This window comes from Oryctolagus cuniculus, chromosome 5, assembly GCF_964237555.1.
Source record: "Oryctolagus cuniculus chromosome 5, mOryCun1.1, whole genome shotgun sequence".
NCBI lineage: Eukaryota > Metazoa > Chordata > Mammalia > Lagomorpha > Leporidae > Oryctolagus > Oryctolagus cuniculus.
Window position 1 is genome coordinate 125,227,037 of NC_091436.1, and position 22,838 is coordinate 125,249,874.

At 38.7% G+C, this 22,838-nt stretch overlaps 1 protein-coding gene across 4 annotated transcripts in view; it reads left to right on the top strand.

Moving 5' to 3' along the window:
• Nucleotides 1-22,838, top strand: part of SUPT3H (SPT3 homolog, SAGA and STAGA complex component) — a 493,592-nt gene that overhangs the window by 342,802 nt on the left and 127,952 nt on the right. For all 4 annotated transcript variants that reach the window (XM_008262999.4, XM_008262998.4, XM_070074041.1 and 1 more), the window contains one exon: nucleotides 8,158-8,297. In XM_008262999.4, the coding sequence (XP_008261221.1) occupies nucleotides 8,158-8,297 (140 nt within the window). The remainder of the gene's footprint in view (nucleotides 1-8,157; nucleotides 8,298-22,838) is intronic.

Below are 22,838 nucleotides of genomic sequence, written 5' to 3' on the forward strand. Positions count from 1 at the left end.
ATATATGCTAAAACTTGAATGAACATTGAAAATATTAAGCTAAGAGAAAGAAACCAGTCACAAAGACCACTGTATAGCACGATGGGTAAAGCTGCCACCTACCATGCCAGCTTCCTATATGGGTGCTGCTTAATGTCCTGGCTGCTCCAGTCACAGTTATTTTTATGCATTAAGCTGTGTCAGTTACCTCTTGAAGTATTTACTTTCATTACTGACCTTTACAGTATTTCTCAGAATCATGTTTTGCTTTTAGATAAGTACAATGATAGTTTTATCTCCCAAAAGAAAAAGTGTGAGATCTCTTTAGGTTTCAAATGAATTGCCCCAGTTCTTTTTTTTTTTCTTTTTAAGATTTATTTATTTATTTGAAAGAGTTACACAGAGAGAAAACGAGAGGCAGAGAGAGAGAGATAGGTCTTCCATCTGCTGATCCACTCCTCAATTGGCTACAACGGCTCAAGCTGCGCCGATCTGAAGCCAGGAGCCAGGAGCTTCTTCCGGGTCCCCAACGTGGGTGCAGGGGCCCAAGCATTCAGGCCATCTTCTACTGCTTTTCCAGGCATATTAGCAAAAGTGGAGCACCTGGGACTCGAACCGGCGCCCATATGGGATGCTGGCACCAGAGGTGATGGCTTTACCTGCTACGCCACAGCACCAGCCCGAATTGTCCCAGTTCTGCACATGATACTTTCTTCATTTAATTTCATGTTTCAACCTTGTTATGATTTAGTTGTGTTAGCTTTTAATTTTCTTAGTTAGCCTTAGTTAGTCCATCTGTTTTATTGTTCTTTTATTTATTTTCATATATCTTTTTTTTAAATTTTGTTTATTAATGTCAGAATTTATTACAACTCCCACTTCCCTCTTTTTCCCTCTAGTTTCTTTTGTTATTATTATTTATCATTTACTTGAAAAGGCAGGGCAACATAGACAAAGATCTTCCATCTGCTGGTCCACTCCCCTGTAGATACTATAGATACTATAATAACCAGAGCTTGGCCAGGCTGAGGACAAGAGGTCAGAACCCAGGCTGGGTCTCACCAAGCAGGCACCCAAGTATCTGAACCATCACCTGCTGCCCGCAACATATGCATTAGCAGGAAGTTGGAATCAGAAATAGAGTAAGGTTTGGATCTCAGCACTGTGATATGGGATACAGGCATTTCAAGTGTGTCTTAATCACTGTGTCAAATACCCACCCTTTTCCTAATTTCTCAAGTCTGATTCTTAGCTAACCTGTTTTCCATTGTTCATTTTTAAATACAAAGGCATTTATGCTAGCTTTTTACTGTTGAGCAAAACTTTAGCAATGGCTGTGATATTTTATAAAAAATGTTCTTCTTTTTGTTAATTTCTAGATTACCTGGCATTGAAGTTTTGATTCACTCCAGGGCTTATTAGAGAAAAATGTTTTTAAATTCCCAAGTAGATAGTTCCTTATGTTTTGAAATATTTTGGTTGAATATTATTTAAAATCTCTCTCTTTTTAGAAATTATAAAAGTTTTTATTTTGGGTAAATACAAGGATAGGAGAGGAGAGTTTTACAGCATGAAAACCTGATGTGGAGTCAGTGTTGTGGTGCATTGGGTTAAGCTGCTGCTTATAATGCTGGCATCCCACATCCGAGCCTGGTTCGAGTCCTAGTTGCTCAACTTCCAATCCATCTCCCTGCTAATGTGCTCAGAAATGCAATGGGAGATCACCCAAGTGCATTGGTCCCTGCCAACCACGTGGGAGGCTGGATGGAGTTCTAGGTTCCTGGCTTGGGCCTGGCCCAGCCCTAGGTTTGTGGCAATTTGGGGCATGAAGCAGCAGATGGAAAAGACTACTCTGCTTCATAAAAAAGCAAAAAGAAAACTAGATGTGGCTCCTTTTTCCTTTGTTTCCAATTCTGACTTTGCTTACTAAGCTTGGGTACAGGTGAGGCTGTAGGCCTTGTTAGCAGTCCCTGTGGAGAAATTAGAGTGACACTTTCCTCTCATGATAGACCATACCAGCAGGAAGATAGCCTGAGCTACAAATGAGGAAAGAGAGAAATGTTGGATAGAGTTTGGCCTTCAAGGATCTGTAAGAGCCTAGGGAGAAAGTTGGCATGGGCCTATTAACTCTCACAGGCCAAAGAGGAGTTGCATGGGCTCAATACCCCTGTCCTTGGTGTTGGAAGACTATAAAGAAAAGCCACAGGCAGACTCAGTGGAGTCCCTCAGTAGCAGGGTGGCTGGCTGGCTGCCTGTTTCTACTTTATCTGCTTTGCTTTCTACTGCCTGTGGGTTGCTCTTACTTAGGGCACTGGAATAAGCACACCTGACTCTCAACAGTCAGAAAAGGAATGAGAAGACATCCACTTTAGTGAAGAGTGCAATGTACCAAGAGAGAAGAGAAGGCAGAACAGAATTCCTGCAAAATAGAGTGGGGAGCTAGGTGGCAACTTAAATTTTAAAAACAAAGGAAAGGAGGGGAGGAAGAAAGGTAGAAGGAGAACAGTTAGTGAGATTCAAATGGAGCACAAAGGATATTTTCTAGAGTTAGCACACATAGTTTTCCAACAAAGTCAACAGAGTAAATTTTTTTTTTCTTTTTAAGTCACTCTCCCCACCAAATTAGGGCCTGGAAGATAAAAGATAAAAATTATCTCAAAGCATGTAGGAAAATATAATAAAGACATGAAAATTTTGAAGGAAAAGGGTAAAAGATGTAGAGGATAAATCCTGGGAAGTTGATATGCATATGATAGGCATTTCCAAGAAAGAAAAAGGAAGAGTTGGAGGAGAGGCTATTGCTGAATAAAAGATGGAAGTAAACATCCTTAACTAAGAAAATCTAAGGTTACAGTTTAAAAGGGTCAGTTGAATTCTAGTCTTGTAATGACTAAAGATGCACATCCGGGGCCAGCATTGTGGTACAACAGGTTAAGATTCAGCTTGTGATGCCAGCATCCTGTTCATAGTGCCAGTTTCAGTCCCAGCTGCTCCACGTCTGATCCAGCTCTCTGCTAATGCACCTGGGAAGGCAACAGAAGATGAACCAAGTGCTTGCGCCCCTGCCACCCATGTGAAAGATCTGGATGGAGTTCTTGGCTTCTGGCCTTAGCTTGACTCATCCCCAGCTGTTGTGACCATTTGGGGAGTGAACCAGCAGAGGGACTAGCTCTCTTATCTTTCTGTCTTTCCTTCTTTCTCCCAGCTTCACCCTTCAAATAAATAAGTAAATCTTTTTTTTAAATGTCTGAGTAAAATTTCTAATCTCTAAACATAATGAGAAAAATTTTACAAAAAGTTTAGCCTCCTTTACCCCTCAAAAGGAATGACTGAATCAATCAGATTGTCATTGGACTTCTCATGTGTAACACTGGGAGCTAGAAGACACTAGAACACCCAAGAACTTTACAACTAGCCAAACTATGACATATGTCTTTTAGAGCTAAAGAAATACATCTGAAGATATGCCAAAATGCAAAAAATTAATCATCCATGTATCTCATCTGGAGACTTCAAAGTTAGAAAAACAAGAAGAATTGGAAAGAGAACGTGTGTTTTGAGTAATTTGTTTTGTACAGAATGGTTGAAAATTTGTCTCTAAATGATATAGTACATGACAATAAGCAAGATAAATACTAAATTCTTTGAAATACTGTGAATGAAATTCTGCTAGTACTGTATACATAATATCCCTTTTCATCAAATGCCAAAAGGTAGAAGAGGTGAAGAAAAATATTTTTGCAAATGTGTGAGTAGAGAGAGGGAAAATGAAAATGTTTTGGAGGTCTCTTATTACTGGAATGGGGGAAAGATTAGAAGTTTTTTTATTGCAGAAATATTACCTCTTCATGGAGGTATAATTGATACCTGTTTTAAATAATAGTGTACTATTAATCAACACAATAGTAAGATTACTTCGAACATTATTTCCTTGAAATACAGTATCCATGTATTTTCCAATATGGCTTCACAATAATTATTTATAAGTTATTTGTGGAATTGATAAACTTTGTAAGTAAACCTTTGTAAGTTAAAATAGCAATAGATATCTGATGTGATACTCTTCACTCATCTTAATTCAGTAAAATTCTGACTTAAAAATAAAACAAATCTTAGCTACTTTGAAATTGTGAAGTACATTCTTAAATAATTCTAGGATCAATATAAAAAGAAAGCAGTAGGAGCTGGCGCTGTGGCATAGCAGAAAAAGCCACCACCTGCAGCACTGGCATCCCATATGGGCACAAATTCTAATCCTGGCTGCTCTACTTCTAATCCAGCTCCCTGCTAAAGTGCCTGGGAAACTAGTGGAAGATGGCCCAAGTCCATGGGCTCCTGCACCCACATGGGAGACCTAGATGAAGATCCTGGCTCCTGGCTTTGGCCTAGCCCAGCCCTGGCTGCTGGCGGCCACTTGAGTAGTGAACCAGCAGATGAAAGATTCTCTCTCTCTGCCTATGCATCTCCTCCTCTGTGACTCTGACTTTCAAATAAATAAATAAATCTTGAAAGCAAACAAGCAAGCAGGGAGGGGAGGAAGGAAGGAAAGGAAGAAAGGAGGGAAGGAAATACTATATATAGGATTTAATGAGAACAATTTTCGGTGTTGAAATGGGGTAACTTAACAAACTTTGGCTATCAAAACTAGTAAAATATAACAAGAAAAGAAAATCTAATTGAAGAACGTTAAATATAATCTGACCAAATGAACAGAAATTTTCAAACACAAATACAACAATTCAACCAAAATTAAGAATTAAAGTTGGGGCTAGTGTAGTGAGTAAAGCTACCACCTATGATGCAGCCAATCCCATATAGGTACCAGTTCAAGTCCCAGCTGCTCCACTTCTGATCCAGCTCCCTGCAAATGTGGCTAGGAAAGCAGCAGAAAATGGTCCAAGTATTTTGGCTTCTGTACCCTTGTGAGAGACAGAGATGAAGTTCCTGGTCCATACTGTTGCAGCCAGTGGGGAGTGAACCAATTGGTGGAAGAGCTCTCTCTGTCTCTTCCTGCCTTCTCTCTTTTTGAGAACAGTAACAGTAACTCTGCTATTCAAATAAATAATCTTTGAAATTTCTCAAAAAAAAAAAAAAAAGAAATAAAGTTAGTGGAATTCTAGATACAACTCCAGTAAGAATTTCTTGCAATTGAAATGTCCACATATAGTTAGGGAAATATGAAACAGAATAAAAGCACACTATAAACTTGTAGTGTCACTAAGGACTAGACGTACAGGTCAGTGAGGCAAACTAGAAAATCCAAGAATAGAATCTGATAAAAATTGAAGATGTGACAAATTCAATTTAGTAGGAGAAGACAGAATACTATTATTTTATCAGTAGTATTATATAACTGGACACTTACTTGAAAGAAATATGAAAGAACCTACAAAATTTTTCTTTTTTTAAAAAAGATTTATTTATTTATTTATTTGAAAGTCAAAGTTACACAGAGAAAGGAGAGGCAGAGAGAGAGAGAGAGAGAGGTCTTCCATCCAATGGTTCACTCCCCAGTTGACCACAACGGCCAGAACTGCGCCGATCTGAAGCCAGGAGCCAGGAGCTTCTTCCGGGTCTCCCACGTGAGTGCAGGGGCCCAAGGACTTGGGCTATCTTCTGATGGAGCAGAAGTGGAGCAGCTGGGACTAGAACTGGTGTCCATATGAGATTATGAGATGCTGGCACTTCAGGCCAGGGCGTTAACCCGCTGCACCACAGGGCCGGCCCTGAACTTACAAAATTTATCATATACAGAATAAATTCTTGAGAGACTAAAGATGAAAAACAAAACAATAGAAATCTTAAAATTTAAGACATCACATTTACATTCCATGGGAGAGAAGAAAATTAGAAAAGATTAACTTATTTGAAAATATAAAAATTAAAATTCTTTCATGGCAAAAATATGCCTTCCAGTTGATGGACAAATGAAAGAATAGAAATACTTTAAACTCAAAAGACAAAGGGACAGTATAAAAGAGCTCTTTAACCTGGCAAATACAGAACAACCCAATTGAAAATGGGAAAAGCATAAAAATAGCTAACAGAAAGTCTTATAACCTGACAAACATGAGAAAAATTATTAAATTCACTGATGACTAAGATTTCAACCACAATGATACAGTACTTGATATTCTTCAGACTTTTTCCATGTAGAGAAAAGTCTGTTGGAACTATGAAGAATCAATGAATGGAAAACAGCCTCATAACAAAAAAGACTGCATCTGAACACAGAGTAGTAACTACTAGAGACTGAGAGGTATGAAGGGACTGAGGGAGGTTGGATCATGGTACCAGATCTGGGTTAGGAAGAGTAATTGGTTAGTGTTCCACAGCATGGTGCAGTGACTATTTTTCACAATAACCTATTATATGTTTTATGAGCAAATAAAAGAGAAGAGCTTCCAAACTGCAATCCTGAAGTCATGCCAAAGGGTGACAGATGTTGATTACCCTGATTTTTTTTTTTAAGATTTTATTTATTTGAGAGGTAGAGTTATAGACAGACAGAGAGAGACAGACAGAAAGGTCTTCCATCTGCTGGTTCACTCCTTAAATGGCTGCAACTTGCTAGAGCTGAGCCCATCCGAAGCCAAGAGCTTCTTCCAGGTTTCCCATGTGGGTGGCAGGGGCCCATGCACTTAGGCCATCTTCCACTGCTTTCCCAGGCAAGAAGCAGAGAGCTAGATAGGAAAAGGAGCAGCTGGGATATGAACTGGTGCCCATAAAAAATGCCAGCACCACAGGCTGAGACCTGGCCTACTGTACCACAGTGCCAGCACCCTCATTACCCTGATTTGATCAGTATACATTGTATGCATGTGTTGAAATGTCACACCGTATCCCATGAGTATGTACAATTATTTCCGATAATTTTTTAAGTATTATGTTTGTAAATCAATAGTTCTACTCTAAGGAATCTATATCATAAAAATAAAGCCACTCATACAGAACACTTTGTAAATTAGCATTTATTGCAGCATTTTCCCAAATTTTCTAATAGCCAAAACCTGACACAATGTGGGCACCCATCAATAGATGATTGTTTGGAGAGCTGTGATATGTGAGTACCATATAGTATTTTATAGCCTTTATGAACGAATCAAGCCTATGCCAGCTGACTTGGAGGGATTTATCTTTCTCATTGATTAAAAACCGAGAATTACTAAAGAGAGAGAGAGAGAGAGAATATCATAAAATCTCTTTCCTTAAAGTAAAAATAGATAAAACTTACTATAATAAGTATTTATATAGATAAAGAAGTATGAGCAGGGAGAATTATATTGGTTGTTGCATATTAGGTGTGTGAGAGTTAGATCTTGAGTTGGATGTTGGCTAATAACTTAGGGAAAGGCAAGCAAACAAAAGTGAAATATATGGTATCATTATAAGGCATTTCAGTTATATTCATTGATATCTGTAAAAAAATTTAAATGAACTTTTAAGAAAAAATGATAAAAATGAAGAAGTTATTTGTAGACCTAAGAGAATAGTATAGATTCTTTTATCTATGTAAGTAGTAAAGTGCTTATAAAGACTTAGAGAAGTTTCAATATGTATTTGCCAAATTTTGAAAGAAGTATATTCATTTGCCTTACATAAAAAACATAATTCTATGTTTTTATTAAGTTTTCCATTTTGTTACTCATCTTGCTATTATCTTTGATCCACAAAGTTTATTCTTATCAACGTTCCTTTTATAATTCTGAGTTTACCACCCTGACTCATCCAGTGCTTTTGGTCTCAAACCATATTTTCTAACATTCATGTTATCAGTTCTGCTTTCTTGCTTATGTTTGTCTGGTCTGTCCTTATTCATAATTGTTTGTATTGTCATATCATTTCAATGCATCTGCTGCAGAAAATATATAACAGTATCCTTTTTCCAAATCTGATAGCTTCTCCTTTTTTTCTAAGAGATTTCAATCAGTACTTTCTCACTTATTGTAATAAGTGATAGTTCAGTTTTATTCTAATTTTTGACATGAATATATGATTTCATTCTGCATGATTTACACTTTTATTTTGGTTATTAGTGTTCTCCTTTAAAAGATTATTTTAAGAGATTCCATTTCTGAATTTTGTATGAAGTATATAATATTTTAAAAGTATAATGACTATTGCTGATATAAGCATATTGAGAACGTTTCTGTTTTTCCTTCCCTTACCCTCATGAAGACAAATTGAGTGGCAGCAGTAATACAAACAAAAGACAAAAAATTGCTCAAGACTTCTTCAACTCTATTGACCAGACTGGAGAACTTATGGCAATGCTTGAAAATGATGAAATTGATGAAGTTAAACAAGAAAGAATGGAGGTATGATAGTTTCTTCCCTTTTTATAATAACACAGCAACCATTGCAGTGCTTATGCTGCTTAGTTCTAAATGTTCAAAATCCCCAGACCAGTTGTTTAGTGTCTGAGGGCCGCAGTGTGCTGAGAGGTAAGCCCTGGAGAGGGTGTCCGACTCTCCCTTTGGAGCTGACTTTGAGGAATGGCTTCAGTTTTCTGTTTCTCTATTTCTTCCTTTGAAAATGAATGGGCTCCCCACTCTGGATCTGACATTTGCTGGTTCTATTTCATCCCACAGATGCTAATTTATTGTTAAATACTTACTTTTTATTCCCGGCCATCCAGTTACCTTTGTAATTCTTACTGCTTTGGTATTGGTCTGGTATTGGTCTATAGAGTGAAGAGCTACCTTTCAGGCCATATTTTCAGGCTACGGTTGGTTCCACTTGCTAAGGTGGAATCCAGGGCAATTTCATGCTTTAGATCACTGTAACACAAAGTTAGTGACATGTATTTGGATTCCCTGAATGTATTTAAACAATGAATATGAAAATTGTATGTCTTCTATTTACCGTTGGTAGCTATACATAAAATTATTGTCTAACTACTTCTGGAAAAATGAAAGTAATGATTTATTTCGTTTGAATGCATTCCAAAACATAAGGGTACTTTCTTATGGTTCTTACAATGTTATGCTTTCACATGTGAGAAATCTTTATTTCACCTTCTCTTGAAATTGGGCAACAGAAGTAATTCCAGAATTCCAAGATTGCGCTAAGTGTCTGCTTTATCATTGTCTCTATGCATGCTGAAAATATAATTAATTCATGTTAAATTTTGGAGAAAATCCAATAGACATACATGCTTTATCAACTTTAACTACCTTATTTAAAGAATTAGAATGCCTAGATCATAAACTGCGATCTAAAGGCAATGTTCTTTTAGGTATCAATTACCTCAGAAATGTGTGGTTATCTTGGTTTGGGGAACTGCAAATGGTTTTAGTTCAACTTTGCCTTGGGCCAAAAACCTACTAAGTTGTCCAAAGCAGATGATAAACATATATTTCTGATGTCATTATGGCCTAAACAGGATATGATTGTTTAGTGGCATGTTTTCACTTATGATACATTACACAGAGAGAAAATATTATTTATGCTTTATTTAAATATATTTTTATATTATAAAAATGAACACTAAGAAAGGTTCATTAAGGAGGGACTCTGTATGAAACATTAGTAAAATTGAACAAGTAGCCTTTCAGTTTTGATGGGAAAATATCTGCTAACCCAGCCTATTGCCCAGAAGGGCATTCCATAATCAAGAAGAGAAGAAATGGAGCATTTTGTAACACTAAGCGCATAATAGCAGGCTACTGTAGGCCTGGAAAAACGATGAGTCAGTAAGGTACCAGTTACAGTCAATAAAATATCTGGAAACGCAAAGTAGAGAAAGCCAAGACACTTAAGCAATATGTATACCCCTTCCCTACAGTTGTATTATGTATTACGTAGTGGCAATCAGGACAATGAAGTATCAATGGCCGATGAAAGATAATTACAGCCAAAGTCAGCTTCATCTCTACAATAAACAGGAGATTGGCAGCTTCTTCAGTCTTTTCTAACCGAGATAACAGAGTAGTTTTGATATGCTACTCATCCAAAGAACAGAGTTTAACTGAATAAAAAATGTTGGACTTCTAGACATAACTGTAGACAGTAGAAAGTGGAACCGTTAAGAGCAGAGGCTTTGCCTGCTTCTCATTTGACAGGTTATAGTTTCAAGCCTAAACCACAACTGTGGCAGTCCATATGAAACCACTTTGGACCCACAGACTACAATCTCTTGCTTTTAAAGTGCAGTAGAATAATCAGTCCTGGCATCATTCAGTGATTTAATTTTCCTCTAAGCATCACTTACGGTTGCAGAAACGTGTACTACCTTCTCCCCTAAAACGTATGAGGATGGTATAGAACCAAAGCAGCTTGATTTTGGTTTCTTTCTTTCTTTCTTTCTTTCTTTCTTTCTTTCTTTCTTTCTTTCTTTCTTTCTTTCTTTCTTCATTTAAATGTAATTTAGAACAGAAAAAATTTTATAGATATAAAAACTCACTTGGGACCCTAGGTTTTTCTCAAAACATCTAGCCAGCATATTTAAAAAAAAAAAAAAAAAAACAGACTGAGTTCTTAACTGCTGTTTTCTGCTGATGTGTGTGTGCTTGTCCTTGTGTTTTATTCATAATTGACTTCATTACTATTCAGTATGATGTGACCAAAATAGAAGAGTGTCTACATTCTCCCGTCCACTTTTTCTTTTCTGGTCTGTCATTATGAGAGTTAGCTGTTACCCTACTTCTTTCTGTCCAGCACTGAATTTCTGACACTTGGGCATATCTATAGTTAAGATGCAGGATCTTTATCTGTGAAGATCCTTCTAAATGACCAAATAAAGATAAAATAATGTACAGAGTTGTTTCAGTGTATTTCAGGGACTGGGAAACAGATTGGGTGAGCAGGGGAGCATAATCATACGTGTAAACACAACTCCCTGCCGGTAACCCTCGCCCCCACCACCCACATCCCCAGATGAGGCAGGTTTTAACCAAGACAGTGTGCCTGTGTCAGCCAGAGGCCAGGAAAGGCTCGCTGAAACTGGGAATGGTTTTGCCTTTTCTTAACAAAAAAGAACTTTGGTCATTCATAGACGAGCCAGCCCTCCCTAAAACCTAGCCTTTCAGCTTCTGGAACAATCTGAGAAGCTCAAATGTGTCATTAATCAAGCAAACCATCCTGTGGGATGAGTCACTAAGTTAGTGTGACAAGGATGTAAACAGTGAACACTTAAATAAGACATTGGGTGCACTCTACCCTCAGACTAATCCTCATATTGATAAAGTTCATGACAGCAAGGATTAAAGGTGCCCAGAAAGAGCAGCCTTTACACAGATCAGCATGCTGAAAAATCCCTGGTAACTACTTATCCTGTGCTTCTAAATCAAGGGTTTGATTTTGGAATCTAGAGAGAAAACAGATTGATATGCATGAAATTTAAGGAAACAAATAAAAAAATTTAGCGGCTAGTGCTGTGGTGCAGTGGGTTAAAGCCCCAGCCTGCAGCACCAGCATCCCATATGGGCTCCAGTTCGAGTTCCAGCTACTCCACTTCCAATCTAGCTCCCTGCTAAATGCGCCTGGGAAATCAGCGGAGAATGGCCCAAGTGCTTGGGTCCCTGTACCCATGTGAGAGACCTGGAGAAAGCTTCTGGCTCCTGGCTTCGGATCCATCCAGATCCAGCCATTGAGGCTATTTGGGGAGTGAACAAGCAGATGGACGAACTCCCTCTCTCTGTTTCTTTCCCTTTGTCTATAATTCTGCCTCTCAAATAAATAAATACATATTTTTTAAAAATTAGATCAAATAAGATCCCAGATGGCCCTTTAGGTTTCCTTAACTTGGAATGAACCATGGATTTTTTTTTAAAAGATTTATTTATTTACTTCAAAGGCAGAGTTAGAAAGAGAGAGAAAGGAGTCTTCCATCTGCTGGTTCACTCCCCAAATGGCCACAACGGCTGGAGCTGAGCTGATCAGAAGCCAGGAGCCAGGAGCCTCTTCCGGGTCTCCCATACAGGTGCAGCAGCCCAAGGACTTGGGCTGTCTTCCACTGCTTTCCCAGGCACATTAGCACGGAGCTGGATCAGAATAGGAGCAGCCAGGACTCAACTGTAGAATCCCAGCACTGCAGGCAGTGAGTGGCTTTTACCCACTATACCACAGCGCTGGCCCAACAGACCATGGATTTTAAGTAACAAGGTTTCTCATTAAGGCTGGATCACAAAAGAAATTAAGTATATCATTCACCTGTGCTCCAAATAGTATGAGGTTATAATCTCTATAGATTTTGAGTCCCAGGATTATAGATTTTGGAGGTAAAAAAAAATCTTAAAAAAAAGAAAAGAAATACTTCTGCGGGCCCAGCCTTGTGGCACAGAGTTAGGTAAGGCCCCCACCTGTGACGGGAGCATACCATGGGGGTGCTGTTTCATGTCCTGGCTGCTGCGCTTCTGATCCAGCTTCCTGTACATCCTCCTGGGAAAGCAGAAGAAGATGGCCCAAGAGCTTGGGCCCCTGCATCCACATAGGAGACCGGATGAAGCTCCTGGCTGCTGGCTTCAGCCTCTCCCAGCCCTGGCTGTTGCAGCCATCTGGGAGTGAACCAGCAGATATCGTCTTTTCTCTGTAACTCTGACTTTCAAATAAATAAATAAATCTTACCAAAAAAAAAAAAAAACCTAAAATGCTTTGACAAAAATAAGAAAATGATAGAATGAATCTGTGACAATAGATACTAAAAATTAGCAATGAGTATGAATACATCCATAGGCTAGAGAAATCAATTCTCGTATTTTTCCATACTAATCTATTTGTAAATCTTGTTGAGATGTGTGCTTTTGTAAGAATATATAAGTGATTAATTTTTACTTTACAGGAGATACTATATCTGGATAAATCAATAATCTTGGAAGAAATGCTAAATGTTTTTATTTATTTGTTTTCCAAATAAAACTTACTGAGAAATACTACTCCTCCAGGTGCTGACACTGTGGAGAGAAAAGTGGCCTGTTTTCAAATAAGTTTGTGAAATGCTAAGGGGAAATTTTAGGAGATTTCTTTTAAAATTCTTTAAAGAATTCTGTATTCTAATATTCACTGTGAGTTTTTCAAGAGGCAATTGAATCTATTACAGATCTTCAGAAGAGATATTCAAAACCTAGTTGAGGCCGGTGCCGCGGCTCACTAGGCTAATCCTCCGCCTTGCGGTGCCGGCACACCGGGTTCTAGTCCCGGTCGGGGCGCCGGATTCTGTCCTGGTTGCCCCTCTTCCAGGCCAGCTCTCTGCTGTGGCCAGGGAGTGCAGTGGAGGATGGCCCAAGTGCTTAGGCCCTGCACCCCATGGGAGACCAGGATAAGTACCTGGCTCCAGCCATTGGATCAGCGCAGTGCACTGGCCGCAGCAGCCATTGGAGGGTGAACCAACAGCAAAGGAAGACCTTTCTCTCTGTCTTTCTCTCTCACTCTCCACTCTGCCTGTCAAAAAAAAAAAAAACACCTAGTTGAGGGGAAAAATCACATAGAAAGTATCTGTTAATTTTGATGATATAAAAGTTGCATCTGTGTGTCAAGAAATTAAAAGACAAGCTAGCATATAAAATATGGCAAAGCATGAATATCATTCATATAAGTCTTTTAAATCAATAAGAAAATAACATTCTAGTAGAAAAATTGGCAGAGAATGTAAGAAGACAAACTCAAAAGAAGACATGAAAAGGGTAAACATACAAGACATCTTCTGGGATTAGCACTGTGGCTTAGCAGCTAGTCCCCACCTGTGACACTGGCATCCTAGTACGGCACCAGTCCCTGTCCTGACTGCCCCATTCTGATCCAGTTCACTGCTCATGGCCTGGGGAAAGCAATGGAAGATGGCCCAAGTATTTGGGCCCCTGCAACCCATGTTTGAGACCCGAAATGGAGCTCCTGACTCCTGGCTTTGGCCTGGCCCAGCCCTAGCCATTGCAGACATCTGGGGAGTGAACCAGTGGATGGAAGATCTCTCTCTGTCTCTTCCTCTCTCTGTGTAACTCTTTCAAATGAATAAATAGAGCTTTAAAATAAATAAATAGAGCTTTAAAAAAAATCTGCTTACTGTTCATGAAACAATGCCATTGTGTCTATAAAATTGTCAAGAGTAAGGTGGGATTGGTCACAAATTTCTTGTTGGTAGAAATGTAGATTGATTAAAACCAGAAAATATTTTAAAATATCAATAGAAGTATTGAAAGCATTAATAAACTTTAACTTAGTTGACTCACATTTTGTAATTTCTCTTCAAGATACAAGTACAGACTTAATTTAAATGCACATTCATTTGAACATGCTATTCATCACAGTGTGTGTGTTTTAAGATTTATCTATTTATTTATTTATTTGAAAGTCAGAGTTACAGAGAGGCAGAGAGAAAGAGAGAGACAGAGAGAAAAAGTCTTCCGTCCACTGGTTCACTCCTCAAATGGCCACAATGGCCAGAGCTGGGTTGTTCCAAAGCCAGGAGCTAGGAGCTTCTTCCAGGACTCTCAGGCAGGTGCAGGAGCCCAAGGACTTGAGTCAACTTCCACTGCTTTCCCAGGCCACAGCAGAGAACTGCTGGTCGGGGCTTTACATACTATGCCACAGCGCTGGCCCCAACAGTGTGTTTTATAATATTGCAAATGAAATGAGAATATTTGAAATCCACAGATAGTTTTTTTTTCAGAATGTGCATTTCTCATTAACTTTTTGAAGACCCCTGTCATATGCATGGATTTCAAAATTTTTTTCACCAAAATAAACTTACCTTTTACTTGACATACCCTCTGGACCTTGCACTTTTCAATTGCTTTCCTTTATTCTATACTCTTTCCTTTTTGTTTTCTTTTTTTCTCACCAGAAGCATTTAAGTGTCTGTGTAAGGCTCAAATGATAGGCTTTACAAAAACAAATTCAGTGGAATCTGTAGGAACTTACATCTAAAACTGAACAGATGGTGAAGGAATTGAAATTATTTAGGTAGTCCTCAAAATATCAAGCAGGATAAGTAGAATTTACATATACATTAATAGTTTCATTCTAATAACAATAAATGTGTGTTGTGGAGAAGCCTGCATCATTGATTTCGTATCTTTTAGGGAGTCATAGATGACACCTGTTGTAGTATTGAATTACTGGCATTAGAAACTGGTAAAATGTTGGGATAATTTTAGAAGTGACAAAGGGCGGTGGGTTAATGATGATTGACTAAGAAGGCAGTTGTTTCTGATGCATATTTTTCATTTTATTTGTCCTTTATATCTAGATTCAAGACACTAATAAGGATGTAGTGAATAAAAACTAAGTTTAAAAGAAAAAGGGGTATCTATGAATTGTTACACTGAAGGTAGTAAAACTTTTTTGACATTTTATTTGAGATGTCATGATATCAGAAAGATTCCAGCTTCACTGGCATTGTTAATGTGTGAATGGTGTAGCTATTATTGGATGTTCTCTCTAAAACAAATAGGTAACAAGTTTCTAAGGGAGTAATAAAGTAGATACTGATTTTTAGTGTTTTAAATGTACAAGACACTTGGGTCTAAAGTCTCAAATATCTCAGAAAATTGCTGTTCCAATTTAGGAGATGTATAGGTATTACATGATATAATTGGAGGAGGAGAATTATAACACTGCGCAGTGCCACACAGACTCTATTCAGAGCTGTAATAATGATAGAAAAGCTGAAAATAGTTAATATTTTTGCATAATGCTTTTGACAGCTGTTAACAAAAATCCCAATTCAAATTGAATTAAATAATTATAGAAATGTTGGTTTAAGTAAATAAAATTCAGGGGTAGCTTTGGCTTCTCACAAGTTTAATATTGAAGTTCTGAATGTGCACTAGATTTCTAGTTTCAGTTCCCTGTAATCCTCTTTTTCCTGCCCTTTTATGTTTTTGTTGGCCTGATCTCCAGGCTGATTCCTCACAGAGGAGCGCAAATGCCTATAGAAGTTCTAGTTCACTGGGAAAGCAAATGCCTTTGTCCCAGAATTTAGTCTAAAAATCTTAGGTCACAGTGTTGCAGGAGTACTGGAGAAGTCTGTGGCTTTAATTGCTCAGGTCTGTGTCTGTGAACCAAGAGACGTGGCAGATTCTTTTTTACTCTGGATTCTTTTGAAACAGCACGGCTCCTATCTTGCAGCTCTTGGTGTTCTGCTCTTTGTGTTACAGCACCTTGTACTACAGCTGTCCTCTCCTGTTGGTTCACAGCTTCTCCCTGTAAGGTTTCTCAAGGAGTGTTGCAGTCTTCTGTATTGTACCTCTTCTCTGCCAGATTTTGTTGTCTTGTAACCAGGAAGGATGAGGCACATGGACAAGGAAGAGTGAGCAAAACAAAGGAAATTTATTGAAAGAAGCAAAACAAAGGAAATTTATTGAAAGAAGCATTGAAAACTTATGGCAGCTGGGAGGGGTCCAGAGAGGTTTACTGGCCAGGACTGACTGACCCAGAATTTTTATGTATGTTTCTAAAGGAAGAAGTTTGTCTGATTGGTCAAGATATATGCTAATGGATAATGCTACATGAACCAATCAGGAAGTCAGCAAACCCTAACTGTGATTGGTTCTACCAGGAACCAATCAGCAGTGGCTTAACATGGACCTTTTCTGTCAGGGGGAAGTTAGGCATGTGTTAAAATAGGTCCATGGTGAGCTGGGCTTGGTGAAATGCAGGAACCAATCAGCAACTGCCTGGTGAGAAGCTGGCAGCTGCAGGACACTGTGCAGTGGTGAGACTGCAAATGTTGGAACCACCCAGCTAGGTTCCCTGGGCACTCCAAAAACCCCAACTGGGTCCCCTTGTATCAACAAGCTCTTCCCCAGACATCTGCCAGCCATAGTAGCTAGTAGGATGAAATGGCCTCACTGACTTAGTACTTCATTCCAGAAGCCCAGGGTTCAGCAAAAGCATGGATCCTTCCTTAGAGCTCTGGGAAGTAGGAATGGATGCTGGAAAGGCAGCCACCCGGTCCTTAAGTGGACCTCACCATTATTGTCAGTCTGAATAGAGTGGTATGTTACAACCCTGGCTCCCAGCTCATATGTCTAGGAAGTTCTCCTGAAGACATAGTGTTGTAGAATGAGCCCAGGTCATTTTCTTTGGAAATAAGCAAAGCTTCAATCCTTCCACTATTTCAATCCTTCCACTATTTATTTACGGAAGTTATTTTTTTGAGTTCGAACTGTACTAGGTCTTAAGGCTATAGACATATAAAAGGCAAAATAGTGCTTGTTCCTTCACCATCCTGGCAAAAGACAGCTAGGTCCTGGTTAGGAATATGGGCCTGATAAATGGTTACTTTTCTTCTTATTACTGTATTTGTTGTTTAATGTTGAAACTTCTTAATGGATTACTGGTTGTGTGATTGTGTCACATGTTTTCTATTTCAGTTTCGATTTTCTTAGTTTATTCTGAGGTAAGGCACATTACTTTTTTTTTTTTTTTTTTTTTTTGACAGGCAGAGTGGACAGTGAGAGAGAGAGACAGAGAGAAAGATCTTCCTTTGCCATTGGTTCACCCTCCAATGGCTGCTGCGGCTGGTGCGCTGCCGCCGGCGCACCACGCTGATCCGATGGCAGGAGCCAGGTACTTATCCTGGTCTCCCATGGGGTGCAGGGCCCAAGCACTTGGGCCATCCTCCACTGCACTCCCTGGCCACAGCAGAGAGCTGGCCTGGAAGAGGGGCAACCAGGACAGAATCCGGTGCCCCGACCGGGACTAGAACCCAGTGTGCTGGCGCCGCAAGGCGGAGGATTAGCCTAGTGAGCCGCGGCGCCGGCTGTTTATTCTTTTAAAAGTGATTGTTAAATACCTTATGATTAATAATTTTAAAATACCATATGAAATCATTCTTCAGGGAATATTAGAAATACCTTAAAGAAATCTAACTATAGCAGGATTAATGTAATTTAGTATATTTTTTCTGGCTTAGGAACTGCAGAACGGGGAGTATTATTTGACTTTATGAGAACTCAAAATGAGGTATAATATATACCTCTGAAACTGATTTCAATGTGTGATTTTGTAGAGTCTGTCAAATTATGTTTTACCCATAGCCATAGTTATCCTCTCATTATGTGATGGTAACAGACTGTATTAGTTGCCAGAGTACTTGTCTAAACTTGGAAACAATGTCTCCTGGAGAAGTCATCTTTCAGTTAATGGCATGAAAAGTAAGTTACAGGTTATATGATAATAGAACATTCTCTAACTCTCACTCAGGTCCCAATTATTCTATAGCTTAATACATCAGATTTGACAGATGGTTGTCAACGGATCCTTTTAGGCTTTTCTTTACAAAGCAAACTGTACTTGAGGGTAAAGTCAGGCTTCTGCTGAGATGAGACCTCACCGAGTACCAGGTGTGAAATTGGAGGTGGCTGTAGGGTTTTTTGTTTGTTTTAATCATTCTCATAACTTTTCTGGATATGATCTTTGGGTAGATGTTCTGCTGTAGGAAAATTTTACAGCAAGATTAATCACCTGGCTGTCATTTAAAAAAAAAAAAAAGTTATTTATTTGAAAGGCTGAGAGAAGAAAGAGACATCTTCCATCCAATGGCTCAGTCCCCAGTGGCCACAATAGCCAGGGCTCATCCAGGCCAAAGCGAGGATCCCCGAACTCTGTCTGGGTCTCCCATATGGGCCATCCTCTGCTGCCTCCAAGAAGCATTAGCAGAGGGCTGGATTAGAAGCACAGCAGCCAGGACTCAAATTGGCACTCTGATACAGGATGCCAGCTTTGCAAGCAGCAGCGTGGCTCACTGAGCCACCACGGTGGCCCCAACCATCTTTATGATGAAAACGTTAATACCATTCTCATTTGTCTTCCACCCTCAGTTACTTAGAATTCTTTACTATTAGTTTTTGGGTGAAATTGAAACGTTTTTATTTTTTCCTCTCTGCCCCATTCCTTAGTTTGCCAGGGAACAAAATACATAGTGGCCATACTGAAAACATACTCATAGTCATCCTACTTTTCCTAACCCAAATCAGAATGTATGATATAAGATGGGGACAGAATATTTTAAATCAAGATTTGGTAGTCAAATACAAGAACAATGATTGCTATTCACTTCCACCTTCCCCACATCAAGGGAAGTAAAACAGTCATTTCTAGGGGAAAGATACCCATCAGCCCTGCAGACTGTAAACATTCCTGTCCACCAGCAAGAATGCGTGTGTTTATGCTCATGTAAATGGATCTTTGACTAATACGTGCTGATTATATTGCTCAGTTTAAGTTTTAGAATCAATCAATATTTTCTGTCTCCAATAATTTCGATTTTTCTTTATAAAATGAAGTTCTTCTCCTTTCAAAGATACATTCCAAGGATTTTCTTAGAGATCAGCCCACCAACTTGTTTATAAGACACCTTGGCAGAGTAGAGTTTTGAAATATCTTTGAATTTAAGAACACCACAGGATTTACCACTAATTTACATTTAATGTTTATAGTTCTCAAATTGTGGTTGTTGTAATAACCAAAATATTTTTGCCTTGAATATTTTGTGGATTATATTTCCCTATTCTTTACCCTTCACCATATTCCCCACAGTAGGTGGGCAGATTGTTGTTACCTTAGTCTGGCTTTTACTTATCTTTATTGATTTAATCTCAACAAGTTAGTGTTTCAAAATATGAAAATAAGTATAATCTATGGCAAGATTTTTGTCTTTTTAATGCTTCAGTTTATTTAGTGCAGTTAACAGTTTGTTGCTTGTTTGGTATAGATTATCTTCCCCTATTTCTTTGTTTGCATTTACGCTGTGGAGCTGCTTTTAGTTTAGTTCTTATTGTTACTTATTTACTTAGTTTGTATTGCTGCTACTCTATGGTGAACCTTGCAAATCAAGCTATTTCACATAATTAGACTTATTTCTATATTGTGGTATTTTTCTTTCAGAATTAAGAATTTTGGATTAGAGCCGGCGCCGTGGCTCAATAGGCTAATCCTCCACCTTGCGGCGCCGGCACACCGGGTTCTAGTCCCGGTTGGGGCGCCGGATTCTGTCCCGGTTGCCCCTCTTCCAGGCCAGCTCTCTGCTATGGCCAGGGAGTGCAGTGGAGGATGGCCCAGGTGCTTGGGCCCTGCACCCCATGGGAGACCAGGAAAAGCACCTGGCTCCTGGCTCCTGCCAGGATCAGCGCGGTGCGCCGGCTGCAGCGGCGGCCATTGGAGGGTGAACCAGCGGCAAAAGGAAGACCTTTCTCTCTGTCTCTCTCTCTCACTGTCCACTCTGCCTGTCAAAAAAAAAAAAAAAAAAAAAAAAGAATTTTGGATTAATCCATAAATATTTGTTTGCTTGGAACTTTTCATAGCATCCATCCAAAAGTCATTTGAGATCCTGGAAGGCTTCTGCTTTTCATGACTGACTGTTTTCTAAAGAAGAGTTACAATACTGTACCATAGGATTGATACATTTTTCATAATCTTGCCCAACAAGCCTTCTTATCTATTTCTCCCATCTTTTCTACTCATTTTCCTTATATTCCCAAAGTCATGCATCACACAAGCAAGTGCACACACACACAGTACTTAAGGAATCCCCTTGAACTTGCAGGACCCTAAATAGGCTTTGCTTTGCTTCGCTTCCTGTCTCCTGAATCTTTTCCATCTGGCAATGTCTCAGTTCAGATATTTTAATATGTGATAGCTTATGGTATAACCAGTTGTGTTTGCTTAGTTCAGTTCGCTAAGTAAGCTCCCTGAGGACACAGCCTTGTTCTGTCTACTTTTGTATCTCTGTACTTTACACAGTGACTCAAACGTTGTAAGCTTTCAGTACATATAAGGTGAATAAAATAGGTGTAATTGTATAGCAAATAGATGTGAATAATAGTATCTATCTTTTTGTTTAGCTTATAGAATACAATTTCCAGTATGCAAAATCAGTTATTTTCTCTTGATCACCCAGGATTACAAAAGAATGTGTCTGTATAATTAGTTTTGTACCTTTGTGAATTTTTGTGTCAGGAATTCTTCAGCAAATCTTTTATGGGTGTTCTCCAGTTGCTAAAGGTTTTCATTGCTTCAGTAACTTCCTGTTCAAATTACAGTGTTCCACAGTTATGGGTATAGGTAGTCTTCTGCTTCAATATTAGCTTATCCTGGCCCACATCTATCTACAGGCTGATACTGAGTCCTGATTACCGTTTCTATTAGCAGAGTTGATTTTTTTTTCTCAGTATGGACCAATATCATCTGTGACCATTGGCTCATTCTTTCTAGTTGCCAGCTCAAAATATATGCCATAAACTGGGGCCAGAATTGTGGCACAGTGGATTAAACCTCCATCTGCAACAGCAGCATCTGATATGAGTGCCAGTTTACGTCTTGACTGCTCAGATTCCAATCTGGCTCCCTACTAATGCACCTAACAAAGCAGTAGACCATGGCCCAAGTGCTTGGGCCCCTGCCATCCATGTGGGACACCCAAATGGAATTCCAATTTCCTTGCTTTGGCCTGGCCCAGCCCCTGTGGCAATTTAGGGAGTGAACTAGTAGATGGAAGATGTCTCTCTGCCTCTGTCTCTCTCTCTCTGCCTTTCAAATAATTAAATATATTTTTTAAAGTTACATTTCTATTTAAGCTGTAAAATATATTTTGTTTAAAATGTACTAAATATTATCCAATGTTTATTTGGGTGTGTAGAAAGAGGGAATTTTTTAAATTTTTACTTATTTGCGGACAAACAGTAATTGTACATATTTATGGGGTACAATATAGTATCTCAATGCATGCATACATTTTAGTTATCACATTAGAAGAATTAGCATCCATCGTTGCATGTATTCAAGATTTCATTGTGAACATTCAGAAGTCTTTCTTCTAGCTATTTAGAAGAGTAGAATATATTATTGTTAACTATTATCACCCTACTGTGCAATAGAACACCAACAGGGTTGTTTTTACAATAAGGAAAGAAAGTATTTTTAATTCAATAAAAGTAAACCTTTCTGAGGTTTAATTTATCTCTCAATTTTTTTTGAGAGAGTTAACTTTGGAGATGAACCCAAGAATAAGTACATCTTTGCGAGCACTTAGACATTACTATAGCTGATGAGACATAGACGATGTCCTCCACTTAATACATTAAAACAAAGTAAATCTTTGCAATCAGATTTTACTATTAAGTCTCATAATCCAACTCTTTGAGGAGAGAGGTCCTGCATGGGAAGTTAGTGCACAGTGACTCCTGTTGTTGATTTAACAATTAACACTCTTATGTATGATGTCAGTGATCACCGGAGGCTCTTGACACGAGCTGCCTAGGCTATGGAAGCCTTTTAAATCCCCTGACTCCTTCCATGAAATAGAGAATTTTAACATATTAATGGGAGCCTCAGTTGATACAGTTCTCTGGAAATGCATGTGACAATATGTACAAACACATTTTTTTTTTTAAAAAAAAAAAGCATTATATGCTTTTTGACCCAGAAGTTTAACTTGTAGTTGCTGTCCTAACCAAATAATTTTACAAAGGTTTAAAAAGTTGTATATTTATTTAATAGCAATTTTTTAAAGATTTATTTATTTGAAAGAATTACAGATTGAGAGAGGTCAAGATAGAGAGAGAGGTCTTTCATCCACTGGTTCACTCCCCAAATGACACAACAGCCAGGGCTGGACCAAGCCAAAACCAGGAGCGAGGAGCTTCATCTGGGTCTTCCATATGGGTACAGGGACCCAAGGAGTTGGGCCATCTGCTGCTGCTTTCCCAGACTCGTTAACAGGGAGCTGGATCAGAAGTGGAGCATCTGGGACTGTAACCCAACCCATTTGGGATGTTGGTATTTGCAACACTGGCCCCAATAGCAAAATATTTTAACAATGACAATAAACTTTCTTAATACAGCTTCTGACATAATCTATAGATTCCAACAGTATATAATATTCTTATTATTTAAATATGATCTTGTAAATATTCTGTGAT